The sequence below is a fragment of the Coregonus clupeaformis genome, chromosome 40 (genome assembly GCF_020615455.1).
Source record: "Coregonus clupeaformis isolate EN_2021a chromosome 40, ASM2061545v1, whole genome shotgun sequence".
NCBI lineage: Eukaryota > Metazoa > Chordata > Actinopteri > Salmoniformes > Salmonidae > Coregonus > Coregonus clupeaformis.
Genome location: NC_059231.1, coordinates 3,293,197 through 3,315,356, shown reverse-complemented (window position 1 = coordinate 3,315,356; position 22,160 = coordinate 3,293,197). Strand labels below are relative to the sequence as shown.

General features: G+C 42.1%; 1 protein-coding gene across 1 annotated transcript in view; it reads left to right on the top strand.

Annotated features, from left to right (window-relative positions):
* Positions 1-22,160, top strand: part of LOC121555203 (contactin-associated protein-like 5) — a 133,656-nt gene that overhangs the window by 71,501 nt on the left and 39,995 nt on the right. Inside the window, 7 exon segments of the mRNA XM_045212054.1 lie at positions 5,170-5,317; positions 8,153-8,356; positions 8,952-9,136; positions 10,639-10,782; positions 12,246-12,513; positions 13,956-14,099; positions 14,715-14,889. Coding sequence (XP_045067989.1) covers positions 5,170-5,317; positions 8,153-8,356; positions 8,952-9,136; positions 10,639-10,782; positions 12,246-12,513; positions 13,956-14,099; positions 14,715-14,889 — 1,268 coding nt within the window.

Genomic DNA, 22,160 nt, shown 5'->3' with positions numbered 1-22,160 from the left:
TGACATTAGGAAGATTATCAGGGAGGTATTTACATGTACTTGATCAATGTTAGACCACCAATTTATGTTGATTTCCTGGCATTCATGCCTTCAATAAGGATGTTTCACATTGGGGTGTGTGTGTTCAGCTGACGTGCGTGACATTAGGGACCTCATCCTGAGAGAAGAAGAGTAAAGAGTCCTAATGAGCAGGGAGGGAGGCCGTTGGTTCAGGAGTGGATACAGGAATAGAAATAATGAAGTCACTGTGGGGTTAGGAGCTGTTTATGTGGACAGTGACTATACATAAACTCTGTGGTCCAATGGGAGGTATTCTGCCCTCCTCAGAGTTCCAGACAAATACTCTGGTTCACATCTGCACAGTAATTGGATGGATGCGTTGTCACCATTTTTTCCGATCTGGAATAACAAGGGCTGTTCTGGGACGGGTTTTGGCTTCCATTGTGTTTTAAAATAGATCACTCATACGGGAGAACAATGATCCTTACATGATGCAAGATCACTGCTGGGGCTTTTGAAAAGCAAGCTGAAAAGCTTGAGGTCACTGTCCCTGCTGAATCACTTCTTATACAGTGATGAAAAAAAGTATTTGATCCCCTGCTGATTTTGTACGTTTGCCCACTGACAAAGACATGATCAGTCTATAATTTTAATGGTAGGTTTATTTGAACAGTGAGAGACAGAATAACAACAAAAAAATCCAGAAAAACACATGTCAAAAATGTTATAAATTGATTTGCATTTTAATGAGGGAAATAAGTATTTGACCCCTCTGCAAAACATTACTTAGTACTTGGTGGCAAAACCCTTGTTGGCAATCACAGAGGTCAGATGTTTCTTGTAGTTGGCCACCAGGTTTGCACACATCTCAGGAGGGATTTTGTCCCACTCCTCTTTGCAGATCTTCTCCAAGTCATTAAGGTTTCGAGGCTGACGTTTGGCAACTCGAACCTTCAGCTCCCTCCACAGATTTTCTATGGGATTAAGGTCTGGAGACTGGCTAGGCCACTCCAGGACCTTAATGTGCTTCTTCTTGAGCCACTCCTTTGTTGCCTTGGCCGTGTGTTTTGGGTCATTGTCATGCTGGAATACCCATCCACGACCCATGTCCAATGCCCTGGCTGAGGGAAGGAGGTTCTCACCCAAGATTTGATGGTACATGGCCCCGTCCATCGTCCCTTTGATGCGGTGAAGTTGTCCTGTCCCCTTAGCAGAAAAACACCCCCAAAACATAATGTTTCCACCTCCATGTTTGACAGTGGGGATGGTGTTCTTGGGGTCATAGGCAGCATTCCTCCTCCTCCAAACACGGCGAGTTGAGTTGATGCCAAAGAGCTCGATTTTGGTCTCATCTGACCACAACACTTTAACCCAGTTCTCCTATGAATCATTCAGATGTTCATTGGCAAACTTCAGACGAGCCTGTATATGTGCTTTCTTGAGCAGAGGGACCTTGCGGGCACCGCAGGATTTCAGTGTTTCACGGCGTAGTGTGTTACCAATTGTTTTCTTGGTGACTATGGTCCCAGCTGCCTTGAGATCATTGACAAGATCCTCCCGTGTAGTTCTGGGCTGATTCCTCACCGTTCTCATGATCATTGAAACTCCACGAGGTGAGATCTTGCATGGAGCCCCAGGCCAAGGGAGATTGCAGTTATTTTGTGTTTCTTCCATTTGCGAATAATCACACCAACTCTTGTCACCTTCTCACCAAGCTGCTTGGCGATGGTCTTGTAGCCCATTCCAGCCTTATGTAGGTCTACAATCTTGTCCCTGACATCCTTGGAGAGCTCTTTGGTCTTGGCCATGGTGGAGAGTTTGGAATCTGATTGATTGATTGCTTCAGTGGACAGGTGTCTTTTATACAGGTAACAAACTGAGATTAGGAGCGTGCTCCTAAGCGTGCTCCTTAAGAGTGTGCTCCTAATCTCAGCTCATTACCTGTATAAAAGACACCTGGGAGCCAGAAATCTTTCTGATTGAGAGGGGGTTAAATACTTATTTCCCTCATTAAAATGCAAATCAATTTATAACATTTTTGACATGCGTTTTTCTGGATTTTGTTGTTGTTATTCTGTCTCTCACTGTTCAAATAAACTTACCATTAAAATTATAGAATGATCATTTCTTTGTCAGTGGGCAAACGTACAAAATCAGCAGGGGATCAAATACTTTTTTCCCTCTCTGTACATGTGTTTCCAAGGTACAAACACCAAACACACAAAAAATTGGTCTTAGGTGTGCTGAGAAAGCGATGTAATTTATCATGGCAATTTGTATGACCTCCAAAAGTCTTGATGTGTTCAAACTGTTAGTATATTGTGCCAGTATGTTATATAGAAGAAAATACATCCTTCTTCCATTACTACTCACTTTCTCTAACTGAATAGAGTTGAACCATGATTCTTGTAGTCTTCAGATGCTGCCTCTAGGTCTTACCCAGTTCAACACGTACATTTTGGGTTTGACAGTTCGGTTGAATCAATGTAAATCATTTTGAAAAGAGAGAGAAATGTTAGAGAGAGAAAATAACTGATCAGTATGGCACACCCATCCTATTGATGTAAGAATTTAATGACAACTGCAGATAACACTGATAAATCCATTCCATTTGATTAGTACCTGCATTTTCAATAATCTACTTTCTAGTAAGGCATTAGTGTATATACTGTTGATGAGAAGAAAATGAAAAGCTATTGGCCATTTTAATATCAATAAATTAGATGGCAATAAAATGACTGTTTTGCAGTTTTATATTAGTCAGGGAAAAATGCCTTGAAAAAGATGCATCAATAAACCCTGCTCTATAAATCCTAATGAAAGGGGGAAGAAAATCCAATACTATGAAAGCTGACACCTGCTGCGGAAAACAGCAAAAGGGAAAACGATGCTTAAATTGCACCTTGCAGGGTACAGTATATGTTTCCAGGGTATTCTAATTCAAACAAGAATACTAATGACTTCATGAAAATGGGAAAATGGAAATAGCTAATAGGCCTTGTTATTCATATTGTGGCGTCAAAGTGTTTTAATTAAGTAAACAACAGTGTACAACAGAAGCCGCAGTACGACATCACAACGTGCAGGACAGAATCTGCATGATTATCAATTCACTGTAGGGCTGCGAATTGCCAGGGACCTCACCATACGATATTATCATCATACTTAGGTGCCGATACGATATGTATTGCGATTCGTTACTGTGATTGTATTGTGATTTGACGTTACAAACATATTGCTCTCTATGTGTCTTCTGCAGAGAGACAAGAGAGCGTGTGAGAAAATGAGTTTTGGTCAATCAAGGGAATAAATGTGCTGAAAATATGTTGGCTCACTATTTAAAGGAAAATTCCAGCTCAAAACAACAACAACATGAAATAAAGCTGACGCAAAGTATGATGCAAAACGCAGCATCTCTATGACGCAAAACGCAGCAGCATATGATGCAAAATGCATCATACTGGCCTTATTTCTGTATTTTAAAAGTTATATATCTTGAAAACTTGATAGCTGACATGCAAAACATTTTGGGACTATATCAACAAGGGACCAATTAAACACATTTCAAAAGATAGTTTTTGGGTGGAGGTTAAAACAAGTTTTGGCGCAGGTACAGCTGACTAGCGCTAACCAACACTACCTACAGTAGGAAAATAAAGTATAATACTTGGAGTCAAATATCGATATAATGTCATCAAACAATATATCTCGTTATGTAACAGTATTGATTTTTTTCCCACATCACTAGTGTCCTTAGTCTCTATGGAGTGACCATGTAACAAAACAACTGTTGTATAGTTGAGAACTACCATCTGTGGAATGAATAACGATGAATGACCTTTCTAAATCGTTTTTTATTACTTTTGACCGTTTGTGTTGCTTTCCAATGTTTGCTTTGTGAATTCATGAATGTACAGTTAGGGCACACACAGTAGAGTCGATGATGTTATTAACATGATGAAATTGATTAGCATTATAATTAAACTTGCATTTGCACTTTACATTACTACCTCTAAAGGTGCACTTAATGTACACTTTAACTAATATATTTAAATTATACGGTAATTTGGGGTATTATCAACAGTAAAATACTCTGACACTTTTTACTGCAGCGTACTGCAAATTAATATTAACTATATATGAGTCAAAATTGTGTACGGATCATTATGGTGCATTGGTGCATTTACATTTACATTTGAGTCATTTAGCAGACGCTCTTATGCAATAGTGGTACTGTAATTCCACCCCATAGAATACTTTAGAGTGCCAAAAACCTTTTGACCACTATTGAGTGATTGGTATTGTTTCTGGCTCATTAACATATTTGGAGGCGTGCCTTGTAAGTGGCTATATTTGTTGCACCCCGTGAGAGAGAACGCTGTACCAATTTAACTCCTATGTGGTTATAGTGCCCCATCACTGTCAAGTGTATAGGGGACAGATTGGAGTGGCAGCAAGTCTTAAACCTTAAAATGGTTGAGCTGTTTTGCTCTGTTGTCGCTGCCAGTTTGGAAGCCTTTGTTAAGGCCTCTAGAAGTGCAAGTGATATAAAACACCAAATATTCATTAATGTGTAACACTTTACCTAACAGCTAATCTGCTTGCACCAATCCCTTGTAATTACAGTAAAATAATGTGAAATACAACCCCCTCCCCTCAATGCATTTAATTCATCCATTCATTCATTCATTGCGATTAAGGTAGCATTTTTTATTTTTTTTTTACAGCATAATACAGCCAATTTTACGGTATTGTACTGTGTTATTACTTTGATACCGTATTGATATTACAGTAGGTATACTGTAATTTTGACTTTTACAGTGTAACTGTAGTGACGCTGCATGAATGATGAGAAACGTACATATTATTTAACCCTGCCTGTTCTCTCCCTCCTCTCTTCCTCCTCTCTCTTTCCTCTCTCCCTCCTCTCTCCTCTTCCTCCTCTCTCCTTCCTCTCTTCCTCCTCTCTCCCTCCTCTCTCCCTCCTCTCTTCCTCATCTCTCCTTCCTCTCTGCCTCCTCTCTCCTTCCTCTCTCCCTCCTCTCTCCTTCCTCTCTCTCCCTCCTCTCTTCCTCCTCTCTCATTCCTCTCTTCCTCTCTCCCTCGTCTCTTCCTCGTCTCTCCTTCCTCTCTTCCTCCTCTCTCCCTCCTCTCTCTGTTTGTCTGCAGAGGTTTGTGGGGAACGTGAACGCTGACGGTGTCGTCCACCACAAGTTGTCCCACTCTATCAGAAGCCGCTTCCTGCGCTTCGTCCCCCTGGACTGGAACCCCAGTGGCTGGGTGGGTCTCAGAGTGGAGGTCTACGGCTGTGCCTACAGTGAGTGATCAGACCACCAGTACTTACATACAGACCATATAGGCTGTGCCTACATTAAAATGACCACCAGCCCTTACAGAACACAAACACATTCAGCTAATATCATAATATTCTGCTATCTGTGATTCCAACCCATGTGGTATTCTTGGGGACTCCTGGACTGCATAGAAAATTGTTCTAACAAGAGTTTGGTCAGACCTGTGTCTGACATCTATTACGGATGAAATTGAGGCTTGTTTAAGCATGTCATCTATCATGGGGCTGATTGTATCCCCATTTTGACAGTGGTTTCCATGAGAAAATAGCATTATGTCATTGTAACCATCCTGTAACCATCGTGTAACCACTGTGTAGCCATCATGTAACCATCCTGAAACCATTGTGTAACCATCCTGTAACCACAGTGTAACCATCATGTAACCACCCTGTAACCATTGTGTAACCATCATGTAACCATCTTGTAACCATCCTATTTCGCACACTATTTAAGGACTGTATAGAGTATCTGCAAACTAAAGAGACATTTTTCCTTCAAACAAGATCAAAGCAAATGCTGACCGAACACAATCCTACCAGCTAATAGAGGTAGACAGTGACAGCCAGGCAGGCGTGCCAGTTAAGAGCTGGTCTCTGCCTGGGTAATGCTAAACAAATAAAAGGGAGTCACTGGGACGCCTTGCACACACATGAACTGGATCAGCCAGTGAAATACTGCACTGTGACGGTTATAGAATTATCCCTGAGTGAGCACTTTCATAATGCCGAATGGTTCCACAGCGTGATCCCTGTATTAATGCTGGACGAATGTGTGATCTGCTAGTACATGCTTCATCACCAGCACCTCATTTCAACTAACTGTAAAAATTAAACTACAGGTTGCTCTCGCAACAAGCAAGTAAAGAGGCGTGCATTACCGTTGAACATGTCATAGATGACAGACTTGCACTTATGGGCCTTTCCACCAATTAGGTTCCTTTTGAGTAGTGTAACTTGGTAAAACAAATATATATATATATATATATATATATATATATATATATAATAATTCACCTAATTCTAACATGCTGTCATAAAGACCACATGTTCAACTTAATAAAAAACATGTTTTCCCATCTCGAAAATACTATAGTAAGTTCTTATTAAGTTCCAAATAAAGTAACAGGGTTTACTTGTGACAGGGGGAATGGAAGCTTGCTGTGTGCAACAGGGAAGGGCAATTGAATGCAAGCTTCACAAAACAATTGAAATTGTTAACACATTTCTAGCCAGTCTATCTATGGGTAACAGGGTTGACGTGTTACGCTCAACCCGCTCAGTGTTCCGCCACAAAACACCAGAAAATGTCCAAAATGAGTAACACTAGCTCACCTTCTTTAAACTAGGATTTGTCTATTAGTTGTTCAACATATTTACCATATTACAACTACAGTTCAGTTCACGTAACAGGGTTGACCTTAAAATTAATCGCTTATCACATTAAATTAATAATAATGTTCAGCAATGACTTTGTGAAAGCAACAAAGTAACTAGGGCTTTACAATGACGGTGAAAATGTTGCTAAATGTTGGGATTGAGTGGTTAAACATCTTCTTAGAAGTCACAGAGGATGCACAGATGGACATGTAAAAATGCTGAGTTTTGATACATTTGCAAGTCTTTATTCATATAAAACATCTGGAGAAAAGCTATTCTGTAGACTCACGTCCATGTCGACCCCATGTTTATCTCATTTTGGTTTTCAGTCACACTTCAGATCTATAAAGGGTCCAAAACATCTGAGTTATTTTCACTAATAATCACTTGAACTGTTCTTGCTTTTGTTCTGTTCTTGCTACCAGCTGTAGCTCAGCTGGTAGAGCACGGCGCTTGTAACGCCAAGGTAGTGGGTTCGATCCCCGGGACCACCCATACACAAAAATGTATGCATGCATGACTGTAAGTCGCTTTGGATAAAAGCGTCTGCTAAATGGCATATTATTATTATTATTATTCTGAGCATTCCCCAGCATTGCCATGGTGCCCTGTTATAATTGATAGCATGGTTATGTATATCCATCTCATACCAGCTATGTTACTAGCGTTTATATTTGGGTATATCCATATGGGTAAAAACCTTGGAGTTTAAATTAATCCTGGCCTTTTATGTCCCACAGTGACTTCCACTGTAAAACAATACCTTCTCATTAGATTGAGTAAAAGGTAGGGGAATTCTAGCATGGTGTTTGTGTGTTTATGAATGTGTTAGACATTCTTTAAATAAGTGATAGTTCAAAAAACTATTTGCATAGTCATGTATATGTAAACGCTATTTGAACAGCTTGCCCAATCATGTCTTCTATTCATAGCTTCCCTTGTTTCTCTAGGCACTTCACACTTCTTCTGTTCTGCATTGGAATAGCAGGTGCATGTTAGAGATTGCAATATTTATTCAGACAGCTTTACTTACACGAACTGAATCCCATCAGAAAATATAATGTATTCAGGCTTTAAAAACAGGAAATCAACATTTCCCCTGCTGCTGTATCTTACTAAAGCATGTCTTCAGTTCAGGCCCATCCACATGAACTGAGCACTGAGCAGAGGCACAGTGTTAGAGAATGTATTAGACAGAGCTAGAGAGTTGTGTTAAAAAATAGCAAGTTCGACGTATACTTCCAATCAAAAGTTGTGGTGAAAATACAATACTGTTGAAAGAAATGGGACTTGCCACTTGAATTCCCCTCAAAAGTAGTGGCAACAGAACACTCACAGCTCAGACGTGACAGAGAGAGCTATCATTGGGGAAATTTTCGAAAAACACAATGATTCTTTGATCTTCTCTCAATCCCCGTCTAGAATCGTATGTGGCAGACTTTGATGGAAGAAGCTCCCTGCTCTACCGGTTTAATCAGAAGTCCATGAGCACGGTGAAGGATGTGATCTCGCTACACTTCAAGAGCCACCAGGCTGAGGGGGTGCTGCTCCATGGAGAGGGTCAGAGGGGCGACTACATCACTCTGGAGCTGCACCGGGGCAGGTTGGCCCTCTACCTCAACCTGGGTGAGTTAGTCACATTGGGGCAGGCTGGCCCTCTACATAAACCTGGGTGAGTTAGTCACACCGGGGCAGGTTAGCCCTCTACCTCAACCTGGGTGAGTTAGTCACACCGGGGCAGGTTGGCTCTCTACCTCATCCTGGGTGAGTTAGTCACACCGGGGCAGGTTGGCCCTCTACCTCAACCTGGGTGAGTTAGTCACACCGGGGCAGGTTGGCCCTCTACCTCAACCTGGATGAGTTAGTCACACAGGGGCAGGTTGGCTCTCTACCTCATCCTGGGTGAGTTAGTCACACCGGGGCAGGTTGGCCCTCTACATCAACCTGGGTGGGTCGCTGGCCCTGAACCTCAACTTGGGTGAGTCGCTGGCCCTGTACCTCAACAAGGGTGAGTCGCTTGCCATCTACCTCAACCTTGGTGAGTCGCTGGCCCTATACCTCAACTTGGCTCAAATAGGTCAGGGGTTAGAGGTTAGAGGTCATGGGTAACAGGACACAAGGGGCTCGGGCTATAGATAGAAGAGTCTTTTGAACCATTTAAAAGCAGACTGGGGAGCAGTCTGGGAGGGTAACTGGATGTTTGTGTTCTGATACTCTTCAGATGACACCAGGCTGCGGTTCAGCAGTGGTCGTGTTGCGGTCACTCTCAGCAGTCTTCTGGACGATCAGCACTGGCACTCTGTCCTCATCGAGCGCTTCAACAAGCAGGTCAACCTCACCGTGGACACCCACACACAGCACTTCAGGACCAAGGGGGAAGGAGACTCTCTGGAGGTGGACTATGAGGTGTGTCTATCCAAACATCCAGAATATTCCTTTACAGTAGGTCTGAATAGATTACACCACCAGCACTCAGTCAGAAAAAAAACGTATGGCATGGTGAGAGTTAAGAATAATACTTGGGGTCCTATTTTAACAAACCTAACGCGATGGTAAATCTTAAGTGCTTGGCGGTAGCGCTATAGGTTCACTATCACAATTATCGGCGCACTTCCTGGCGTTGGCGCGAAAGGGCCGGGTTATGATGAATAAACAAGTTGTGGGTGTGTCGAGACTTGGCCCCTGATTGGCCAATCAGAACATGCTCCATGGCGAAATATGTGCTTTCTTCAGGTTATCTATTTACGGTCTTCTGTGTATTGCCTTGGGAATCAACTCCAATTCCAATGTTAGTCTGTTATAGTTTGTTAAATGGCTTACAGAAACTAATTAACACAATGTAGACCTATCCCATCTTTGCTAAATAGGTTAACTAATAGGCTACTGTAAATTGCATTATGGTTGAGCATGGACATGCCAAACATTGTCAATAAGCAAGATTAAATTCATTATTGATGGCCAAAAAGAGAACGAATAATTCAAATCAAATTCTAAACAAAATGAAACAACAACTTGTTTTAAATAGGCTATGACACACTTACATGAACCACCATTTCTCCCCGTGGGCATATAATATTAAAACAATGCAGACTATGGAGGGTTTTACGCACATCCAAAAGAAGGACATGCATGGCTAAAATAATGTGGGCCTGCCTACAATGCATAGATAAAAAGGGAATGTCAATGCACTGTCTCAAACTTTATATTTGAATAAAGCTTTGGTGATTAAGATTTATTTCCAAGCGGTCTCAGGAGCCAAACCCTTTATCGACAGTCTTGACTACTTCGTGGTTGCATTGGGCAGACAAAAAAAAAGCCTTCATTGAGAGGAGGGAAGGCTATGCTTGGTAATTCATCAAATAAAACGAAACGGGAAAAACTGTCATTTTTTAATGTTTCTAAATACGAAGTATACAGGCACCAAAAGCACATTATGCTACTCTTGTTCCATGTGCATATGGGCAGTGGGCGTCATGGCTGGATAGGCTGCATCCCCGCAGTCAAAATTCATGCCATAACCAACTGCGTTAACGCTAACACCAGCTTTTGGTTGCTCTTAAATATCCCTGTCAGCGCTGCCTGAAAATAGCACTTTGGATCATGTTTTTAAGGACAGACCTAAAATATTTCCACCCGCCCATCTGAGCGCAAGGAGCTGATATAAGACAGGTAAATTGCCGAACCTGGCGTTAAGGCTGGAAAATGCCAGTGCGCCAGTTTTTACATGACGAAATTGCAAACTAGCGAGCGTTTGACACTGCCGTCGCTTTAACGCCAGCCGACAATAGAGCCTTGGTCTATCTCTTTAGAATATCTTTTCAACGTGACACCTGACACTGTACATTCATAGGACTTTTCTTCTATTTCTTTCTAACATGTCTATATTTCACTCTCTTTCCTCATCATAGCTCAGTTTCGGGGGCATCCCACTGCCAGGTAAGCCTGGTACCTTCCTGAGGAAGAACTTCCATGGCTGCATCGAGAACCTCTACTACAATGGGATCAACATCATCGACCTAGCCAAGCGACGCAAGCCTCAGATCTACAGCGTGGTAAGAGCTTTTCAACTATTCATTTTTAATGTATAGGCCAAGACCCAGGTTTATTTTGCACTGCGTTACCAAGATATTCACTTATGTAAGTGATAATGCTCCATTGTGTTAGAAGTGGAGGTTAACAACACCTAACCTTAGAGAGCCAGAGGACCAGAACAGTTGTTGCTTAATAAACCGTCAGACTGCAGATAGGGAAACAGGGGATACAGAGTGCATGGTGAGAACCACTCTGAGCTTAGAAAACAGTGTTCTATGTTCTTCTCTTGTTCTTATTTTGGAAAAGAGATCCGGGCTCAGTGATGAGGTGGAGCAGGAGCTATATCCAGTGATCCATTCAGTATAGAGGTATTAGTAGTAGGATAGAGGCAGATTGCATTATTTAAGGTAGATGTCAGGGTCTTGTGCAGACCCTAAATGACACATCTTAATGGATATTAACCTTAAGTAACCTTCTGGCTCAGCCCCAAACACAAGGGGTGTGACGCGCAGTGGGTATCACCTTACCTCTAAAAACGAATCCGCTAACACTGAAATAGAGCTAACATAAGTTATCAATGATTTCTGAACACAATAAGCCTGTGTGAGTCAGTGTCAGCCTATTGAAACAGAATCACTCTGAAATCAAGTTTGGTTGAGTTGATGGAAGAGTCCCTTTGAAAGGGTTAGTTGCTGCCACTCCATGTCACCGCGATCAATGATATGTTCATCCCCACACTGCTCTGACCTTTTCCTGTGTACAGGAACTCATGTCCTCTGTACTGGCTCTTCCTGTCCTTAGGAGTCACAGTGGGGTTGGCAGTGACATTTAACCCAGCTCCCTGTAGACTTCAATTCGTCTCTCTCATTCCCTCGTTCTCTCTCTCTCTCTCTCTCTCTCTCTCTCTCTCTCTCTCTCTCTCTCTCTCTCTCTCTCTCTCATTCTCGCTCTCTTGCTCTCTCTTTTCCCCCTCATACTCTGTCTCTCCGTCTCTTTCTCTCTATCGATACTACACCTGTTTTTCTCTCTTTCTCTCTTTCTCCATCTCTTTCTCTCTTTCTCCATCTCTCTCTCTCTCTCTTTCTCCATCTCTCTCTCTCTTTTTCCATCTCTCTCTTTCTTTCTCCATGTAGTCCCGTGTAGCTCAGTTGGTAGAGCATGGCGTTTGCAATGCCAGGGTTGTGGGTTCGATTCCCACAGGGGACCAGTATGCACTCACTATCTGTAAGTCGCTCCTGATAAGAGCGTCTGCTAAATGACTAAAATAGTTTTTCTTTTTAAAATATCTCTCTCTCTCTTTCTCCATCTCTTTCTCTATTTCTCTCCTTTCTAGAAAGGGGGCCAGTAGGGAGTGTTTGTAGTAATTAATAGCAGCACTACACTTACAGAGTTGACATCATTTTTTAATTAACCCTGAAATGTTGAGAGTTAATGTGGATCAGGGCAAGGTGACTGTAAGACTGTGTGTTCCGTGTGTCTCCAGGGCAACGTGACCTTCTCGTGCTCTGAGCCCCAGCTGGTGTCCACTACCTTCCTGAGCTCCAGCAGCAGCTTCCTGTCGCTCCCAGCCATGCCGTCTGCTTCGGGGGGCTTCACTGTGCGTTTCCAGTTCAGAACGTGGAACCCAGATGGGCTACTGCTCTCCACCCGGCTGGCCCTGGAGCCCCAGCGACTGGAGCTGCACATCAGCAACAGTCGGCTGCGCCTGACCCACCACATGTCAGCCCAGCAGAAAGAAGAGGTCTCCACCGGTGAGGGCCAGGCCAACAGCCTCTAGTCTAGCTGACCCAGACCAATACTAGGCTGGAATCAGTGGTTCTGTCTATGGGGACTCAGAGAATAAAAGGCTCTTTATTCCAGTGAAGCAGGCGGACAATGAGAAACCCATTTTATTATTGCAGAGAATGCATTTGTGACTCTGAATGTTTGTGGTTTTCCACACAGATAGTCTGATAGTGATAGGAAAGATTATGAGAGAGAATCCATTCAGTTGGCTCTGTGCTTCTCCCTTCTGAGTCCACACACAAAGATAAGCATTTGATTTAGTCAATTTTTCCCACCATGGGGAGATTAAATATGCTCTGTCTCGCTAATCCTGTAGAAATAACTAAATCCAAAAACACAGAATCCCTCCACGCAGACAGACAGACAGACAGACAGACAGACAGACAGACAGACAGACAGACATACATACATACATACATACATACAGGCAGGCAGGCAGGCAGGCAGGCAGGCAGGCAGGCAGACATGCAGGCAGGCAGGCAGGCAGGCAGGCAGGCAGGCAGGCAGACAGACATGCAGGCAGACATACAGACAGACAGACAGACAGACAGACAGACAGACAGACAGACAGACAGACAGACAGACAGACAGACAGACAGACAGACATGCATGCATGCATGCAGACAGACAGACGTGCATGCAGACAGGCAGACAGGCAGGCAGGCAGGCAGGCAGGCATGCAGGCAGGCAGGCAGGCAGACAGACATAGTTAGGTTTGAACCGTCTGTGTCTGTGTTCTCATTTTGGACTGATCTCATTCACTACAACAGAATCCAGATATGATCAGAAAAAACATACAGAGGTCGTCCTCCATCTGTTGCATGTCGGAGGCTTTTCAGAGTCAATGTTTGCACCAGGTGTGCATTTTTTGTTTGTTTCAAACTATTTACTGCCTGAAATCTAGCGCATTTAATCGCATTCCATAGTAATTCTCCTAGCCTGCAACCTCACTCTAACCCTGCAGGCAGATGGCAAGCACAGAGGGGATTGTAGACACACAGCTTGGATGCCCTTCACTGTAAAAGCCTGAGTTTAATTAAATAAAAAAGCAAAGATTATACCTCTGAGGTTTTCCCATTGGTTCCTTCTCAAAAATGGAACCACAAACACAACAGACTGGGTGTTGTGGGTGATCCTTTGTTTATTTGATAGTGTGAGGGAAACGATATGAAATGTGTGTGTAGCGTGGAGGGAGAGCCAGAAAGTCAACACCAGCAACAGAGTGATTGCAGAGCTTTGTTGCAGACAAACAAGATTATAAATCTAAATATAAAACTGTACTCTAAAATTGTTTTCTTAAAAAGCTTTTGTAACAGTGTAGTTACTATTGTAAAACCGCAGTCATATGCAGAGATTGATCGGGTCTTGATAAACTGTTTAACTCATAACTGACCCCATGTGTCCACAGGTCACAGAGTGAATGATGGACTGTGGCACTCTGCGAGTCTCAGCTCCCGAGGTCTCCAGGTCACCATGACTCTGGACAACGAGCCGTCCTCAACTATCGAGCTGGGGGACCACATAGAGGCAGGAGACAGCCTCTACTTTGGAGGTAAGAGGACAGATAATATGACCAAAAGTTGATTAGGTTTTAAAATATGTTTGGGTATTTACAGTAGAAACTCAATGACTTGATAAAACTGGGGACTGTAATACCTACGAAGCCTCACTCTTTGGCAACGTCACTGCAGTGCCTTAGTGGAGCTTAATTGACATTGCCTTGTAGGCAAAGATGTACTTAATACATCCCTGTACAGACTTTAGCTTCCAGAACTTGCCATGTAAATCTAAAATCTTCTGATAGCTGGCGTTTTATTAAGCTGCTTTTAAAAGGCTTCAACTTGCATAGTGGCATGTCTTGACAGGTTTAACTCTGCTCTCTCTTTTTTTTGGCGACTTCTCTCTCAGCCATAACAGAGATTAAAAAACTGTACATGATTGTCACACTTAAGAAGAATAAAACAATATTAATGTACATGTACTGTTTAGATCATTTTCATTTTCGCAATTTCTGCTTGCATGTCTCCAGTCAGTAAACCAGTCAGCACACCACCCTCTTAGCATCTTAACATATTTGTGTAAGCCTCTTTTGTTGCATTATTACAGTAGAAGCTGATTTGGGATGTGATTGGTTACATAAACAGCCCTCTGCTGTGTGTTCCATTAGGCTGTCCCTCCTCGTCCCCGAGTGACTCATGCTGTGAGAACTCAACGTTGGCATTCCAGGGGTGCATGCGTCTCTTCTCCATCAACAGCCAGCCCATGGACCTGAACCTGGTGCACCAAGGACGACTAGGAGACTACAAGGAGCTGCAGTTTGACACATGTGGCATCCATGACAGGTATCACAATTACTGTATACAGTATTTGAATTTTGAAGTGATGTGCCAATGTGGCAATGTTGCACTTAAAGCACATGCATGGGACTTTTGTTTTTAGCTTTTGCAACTAACCCCAAATTTTACATTTGATTATTGTCAGACTTTGTTCCAGCAGCTATGTTTGGATTGTGCAAGCACATAATTGCTGTCTCCTCATTTGATGCTATGGTGCTGGTACAAACCGTTGTCGTTTATTTTGGACCTGAAGCTTGTGAAATCATTTTCTCACAAGTGTAAGTAAGTGAACATGAACTAAGGCAGGGGACCTGTGAAGCCAGTCATATCTTCAGGGTCTACAGAAATTCATGAGAAGGTTGTGTAATTATAGAAACCTGCCAGTCATCTCTTCATGGTCTACAGTAATTCATGAGAAGGTTGTGTAATTATAGAAACCTGCCAGTCATCTCTTCATGGTCTACAGTAATTCATGAGAAGGTTGTGTAATTTTAGACACCTGCCAGTCATCTCTTCATGGTCTACAGTAATTCATGAGAAGGTTGTGTAATTATAGAAACCTGCCAGTCATCTCTTCATGGTCTACAGTAATTCATGAGAAGATGGTGTGATTATAGAAACATGCCAGTCATATCTACAGTGTCTACAGTAATTCATGAGAAGGTTCTGTAATTATAGAAACTTGACAGGTTCCTTTGATGCCTACATTAAAAACTGTTGATTGGTACTCTGCTTTCGACAGTGTCTCTAATTAACTGTGACTGATTGCAAGAGTGAAGTTTTACTGTACAATTTGGGTAACACTTTATCTGGATACTCCATGGTCTACAGACTATCTACAGATTGTCAGTAACATTTCAACTAACTATCTACAAACCCTAACCCTAGCTCTAACCTTAACCCTTATCCTAACCCTTATTCTAAACCTAACCGTAACCTTAGCAAGCAGTTGCTTATCAAGAGATAGTTTGTTGATAGCATGACCATCTGTAGATCAAATAAAATAAAATCAAATTATATTTGCCACATGCGCCGAATACAACAGGTGTACACCTTACAGTGAAATGCTTACTTACAAGCCCTTAACCAACAATGCAGTTTTATGAAAACTTTAAAAAATATATTAGATGTATACTATACTTTAAAATGTATATCCATCTGCACAAAATTGAAAGCTCTCTCTCACAACCCCTGCTCACAGACACATGTTGGTTCTGGGATATGCAACCATTTCCTTTCTCACTTACTTAACGCCACACTTATTCAAACACCAAAACGCACACCACGCCTTCCATCACAATTCATCCACACATATCCCCACACTGTGCCTTCTGTTTGCTATGGTTTTATCTCCACTCTGTTGATTGAGTACTTGTGTTCTAATTTAGTTGTATTTGAAGATGTATTATTTAGCTTGTTATCTTTTCTTGTAATACTGTCTTATCCCTTTATAAATTACTATACCTACTATAAATATGTTTTATTATTACAATCCCTACCATGACTAGTACATTTTTACATTTTAGTCATTTAGCAGATGCTCTTATCCAGAGCAACTTACAGTTAGTGAGTGCATACATTTTCATACTGCCCCCCCCGGGAATCAAACCCACAACCCTGGCGTTGCAAACGCCATGCTTTACCAACTGAGCTACAGAGAGCCTAGTATTGGGTGTTCCATTATTCGACTCCTCTATTAGAACTTTCAGAATAGCCATGGAGTAGGGCCATGCCCTGTTTACTGTTGGTAAACATATTTCATTATAGTGATTGTGTTCCCCAAACTCTAATATATGAATTTTCATCTGTAGATGATCTAAAACTGCATTTGATTGTAACTTCCATCAATGTAATTGTCTGCATCACTTCCAATCCCCCATGTTTATATATATATATATATATATATATATATATATATATATATATATATATATATATATATATATATATATATATATATATATATATATATATATATATATATATATATATATATATATATATATATATATATATATATATAATATAAATATATATATATATATATATATATATATATATATATATATATATATATATATATATATATAGATACAGTGGGGAGAACAAGTATTTGATACACTGCCGATTTTGCAGGTTTTCCTACTTACAAAGCATGTAGAGGTCTGTAATTTTCAGAAAATCACATTGTATGATTTTTAAGTAATTAATTTGCATTTTATTGCATGACATAAGTATTTGATGCATCAGAAAAGCAGAACTTAATATTTGGTACAGAAACCTTTGTTTGCAATTACAGAGATCATACGTTTCCTGTAGGTCTTGACCAGGTTTGCACACACTGCAGCAGGGATTTTGTCCCACTCCTCCATACAGACCTTCTCCAGATCCTTCAGGTTTCGGGGCTGTCGGGGCAATACGGACTTTCAGCTCCCTCCAAAGATGTTCTAATGGGTTCAGGTCTGGAGACTGGCTAGGCCACTCCAGGTCCTTGAGATGCTTCTTACGGAGCATCTCCTTAGTTGCCCTGGCTGTGTGTTTTGGGTCGTTGTCATGCTGGAAGACCCAGCCACGACCCATCTTCCATGCTCTTACTGAGGGAAGGAGGTTGTTGGCCAAGATCTCGCGATACATGGCCCCATCCATCCTCCCCTCAATACGGTGCAGTCGTCCTGTCCCCTTTGCAGAAAAGCAACCCCAAAGAATGATGTTTCCACCTCCATGCTTCACGGTTGGGATGGTGTTCTTGGGGTTGTACTCATCCTTCTTCTTCCTCCAAACACGGCGAGTGGAGTTTAGACCAAAAAGCTCTATTTTTGTCTCATCAGACCACATTACCTTCTCCCATTCCTCCTCTGGATCATCCAGATGGTCATTGGCAAACTTCAGACGGGCCTGGACATGCGCTGGCATGAGCAGGGGGACCTTGCGTGTGCTGCAGGATTTTAATGGTTTTCTTTGAGACTGTGGTCCCAGCTCTCTTCAGGTCATTGACCAGGTCCTGCCGTGTAGTTCTGGACTGATCCCTCACCTTCCTCATGATCATTGATGCCCCACGAGGTGAGATCTTGCATGGAGCCCCAGACCGAGGGTGATTGACCGTCTTGAACTTCTTCCATTTTCTAATAATTGCGCCAACAATTGTTACCTTCTCACCAAGCTTCTTGCCTATTGTCCTGTAGCCCATCCCAGCCTTGTGCAGGTCTACCATTTTATCCCTGATGTCCTTACACAGCTCTCTGGTCTTGGCCATTGTGGAGAGGTTGGAGTCTGTTTGATTGAGTGTGTGGACGGGTGTCTTTTATACAGGTAACGAGTTCAAACAGGTGCAGTTAATACAGGTAATGAGTGGAGAACAGGAGGGCTTCTTAAAGAAAAACTAACAGGTCTGTGAGAGCCGGAATTCTTACTGGCTGGTAGGTGATCAAATACTTATGTCATGCAATAAAATGCAAATTAATTACTTAAAAATCATACAATGTGATTTTCTGGATTTTTGTTTTAGATTCCGTCTCTCACAGTTGAAGTGTACCTATGATAAAAAATTTAAGACCTCTACATGCTTTGTAAGTAGGAAAACCTGCAAATTCGGCAGTGTATCAAATACTTGTTCTCCCCACTGTATATATAAAAATGGGGGATTGGAAGTGATGCAGACAATTACATTGATGGAAGTTACAATCAAATGCAGTTTTAGATCATCTACAGATGAACATTCCGGACTATACAAATAAAGTGTGACCACAATTTTTACTGGGTTGCCATGGAACCCAGGAGCCAGTTAACCTAAGACTGAGAAGCATGATGAGGAGAGGAGCTTTTTTTTCTTTTGTGTTTCCAAAAGTGGCTAGTGCAAAATATCTCATGTTTTGACACCTCACACCACGTGTTAATTGGGAACCCACACTCTTACAAAAAAAGGTGCTATCTACAACCTAAAATGGTTCTTCAGCTGTCCCCATAGGAGAACCCGGTGAAGAACCCTGTTTGGTTCCACGTAGAACCATTTTGTTTCCAGGTAGAACTATTTTGGGTTCCATGTAAAACCTTTTCCACATAGGGTTCTACATGGAACCCAAAATAGTTCTACCTGGAACCAAAAAGGGTTATCCTATGGGGACGGCAGAAGAACCCTATTCAAACCCTGTTTTCTAAGAGTGCAGCATGAGAAACAGTAAGCAAAAAAAATGTATAGATTCTGTCAATTACAGTATGTGGAAACTAGGACCCAATACATTAGTTACAGCACCACATGAATAATCTGATGTCTACATGCAGAACAATACTGTAAGTAGTTTAGTCACTATTTCAAGATCTGCCACATGGAGTGTTTTTGGGGACCTGGTGATTTATATTGTTGGGTTCCAGTAATCAACACAATCAAATACAGGTTTCCACTTCCATCATTAACCTTTTCCATAATGCTTACCTACTTATAACTGTGTAACCTCTGCAGTAGTGGACAAATCACTGCAATCAAACAAGATCACTCAAATATCCTGGGAGTTGTTCTTTCTATCGTTCTATACCTTTTCACAATGTTTCAAAACATTGTTGATTGCTCCTTCCTGCTGCTCAACACACTGCCTGTTTATTCATAGTATAACATAGTATGGCTAGCACTCCATATCTCTCCATCACCAATTCTCCAGCTTTAACCGCTTATTAAGGATCGCACCCTTCTTTTCAATTTCCTCCTAAAATGACAAACCCAAATCTAACGTCCTGTAGCTCAGGACCTGAAGCAAGGACATGCATATTCTTGGTACCATTTGAAAGGAAACACTTTGACGTTTGTGGAAATGTGAAATTAATGTAGGAGAACATAACACAATAGAATCTGGTAAAATATCAAATAAACCACAAAAAATACATTTTATATTTTTATTTTTGTTGCATCATCTTTGACATGAAAAAGAAAAGCCATACATTCAGATAGGAAGCTGGAAGTAAATTAGATGCAGTGTATGTGCAAAGTTTCAGACTGATACCTTCAAGAATGAGGGCGCTACATAACATTTAGTATGAAATCACCCAGGTGTCCCTCACGAGTTTGCCCAAATGCACCCAAGTGGCCGAATTGGTCAATTGATACATTTTCAAGTACATACTATAACTATAGAGAACATACAAAAATGATATGGTAATAAAAAATACAAGTTTATACACTCCCAGGAATGTCATACATGATGGATCATTAGCTTCCCTACATAAGACACTAACCTTCACACATCTAGATGGCCGGGCGGGGTGGGTGTGGAGCCAGAGACAGTAGCAGGGGTCTGACTGAAAGAACCAGTTTCTACTGGAGGACTTGAATGTGGTCTCTTTGGTGTTGGCTCAGAGTCAGTGTCTAGCAGTATAGAAGATGTAAAAAGTTCAGTAAGAACTCAAGTTTTCTATTACTTATTTTTTTAAACCTTTATTTTAGCAGGGGTGAGCCCTGCATCAATACTTTTACGGATGAGCCATGCATCAATACATCAAATAAACAACACATATCTATAAACATATATTAGAGTTTGGGGAACACAATCACTATAATGACATATATTTACCAATAGTAAATAGGGCAGACCTACAATGTACACTGCTCAAAAAAATAAAGGGAACACTAAAATAACACATCCTAGATCTGAATGAATGAAATAATCTTATTAAATACTTTTTTCTTTACATAGCTGAATGTGCTGACAACAAAATCACACAAACATTATCAATGGAAATAAAATGTATCAACCCATGGAGGTCTGGATTTGGAGTCACCCTCAAAATTTAAGTGGAAAACCACACTACAGGCTGATCCAACTTTGATGTAATGTCCTTAAAACAAGTCAAAATGAGGCTCAGTAGTGTGTGTGGCCTCCACGTGCCTGTATGACCTCCCTACAACGCCTGGGCATGCTCCTGATGAGGTGGCGGATGGTCTCCTGAGGGATCTCCTCCCAGACTTGGACTAAAGCATCCGCCAACTCCTGGACAGTCTGTGGTGCAACGTGGCGTTGGTGGATGGAGCGAGACATGATGTCCCAGATGTGCTCATTTGGATTCAGGTCTGGGGAACGGGCGGGCCAGTCCATAGCATCAATGCCTTCCTCTTGCAGGAACTGCTGACACACTCCAGCCACATGAGGTCTAGCATTGTCTTGCATTAGGAGGAACCCAGGGCCAACCGCACCAGCATATGGTCTCACAAGGGGTCTGAGGATCTCATCTCGGTACCTAATGGCAGTCAGGCTACCTCTGGCAAGCACATGGAGGGCTGTGCGGCCCCCCAAAGAAATGCCACCCCACACCATGACTGACCCACCGCCAAACCGGTCATGCTGGAGGATGTTGCAGGCAGCAGAACGTTCTCCACGGCGTCTCCAGACTCTGTCACGTCTGTCACGTGCTCAGTGTGAACCTGCTTTCATCTGTGAAGAGCACAGGGCGCCAGTGGCAAATTTGCCAATCTTGGTGTTCTCTGGCAAATGCCAAACGTCCTGCACGGTGTTGGGCTGTAAGCACAACCCCCACCTGTGGACGCCGGGCCCTCATACCACCCCCATGGAGTCTGTTTCTGACCGTTTGAGCAGACACATGCACATTTGTGGCCTGCTGGAGGTCATTTTGCAGGGCTCTGGCAGTGCTCCTTCTGCTCCTCCTTGCACAAAGGCGGAGGTAGCAGTCCTGCTGCTGGGTTGTTGCCCTCCTACGGCCTCCTCCACGTCTCCTGATGTACTGGCCTGTCTCCTGGTAGTGCCTCCATGCTCTGGACACTACGCTGACAGACACAGCAAACCTTCTTGCCACAGCTTGCATTGATGTGCCATCCTGGATGAGCTGTACTACCTGAGCCACTTGTGTGGGTTGTAGACTCCGTCTCATGCTACTACTAGAGTGAAAGCACCGCCAGCATTCAAAAGTGACCAAAACATCAGCCAGGAAGCATAGGAACTGAGAAGTGGTCTGTGGTCACCACCTGCAAAACCAGTCCTTTATTGGGGGTGTCTTGCTAATTGCCTATAATTTCCACCAGTTGTCTATTCCATTTGCACAACAGCATGTGAAATGTATTGTCAATCAGTGTTGCTTCCTAAGTGGACAGTTTGATTTCACAGAAGTGTGATTGACTTGGAGTTACATTGTGTTGTTTAAGTGTTCCCTTTATTTTTTTGAGCAGTGTATTTATACAGACCTAAAATGTATTAGCATAGCCATTGTGTATTTTATGTTGACTGAGTCTGTAGCACTATAGAATATTTAAAAAAATCAGTAAGAACTCAAGTTTACTA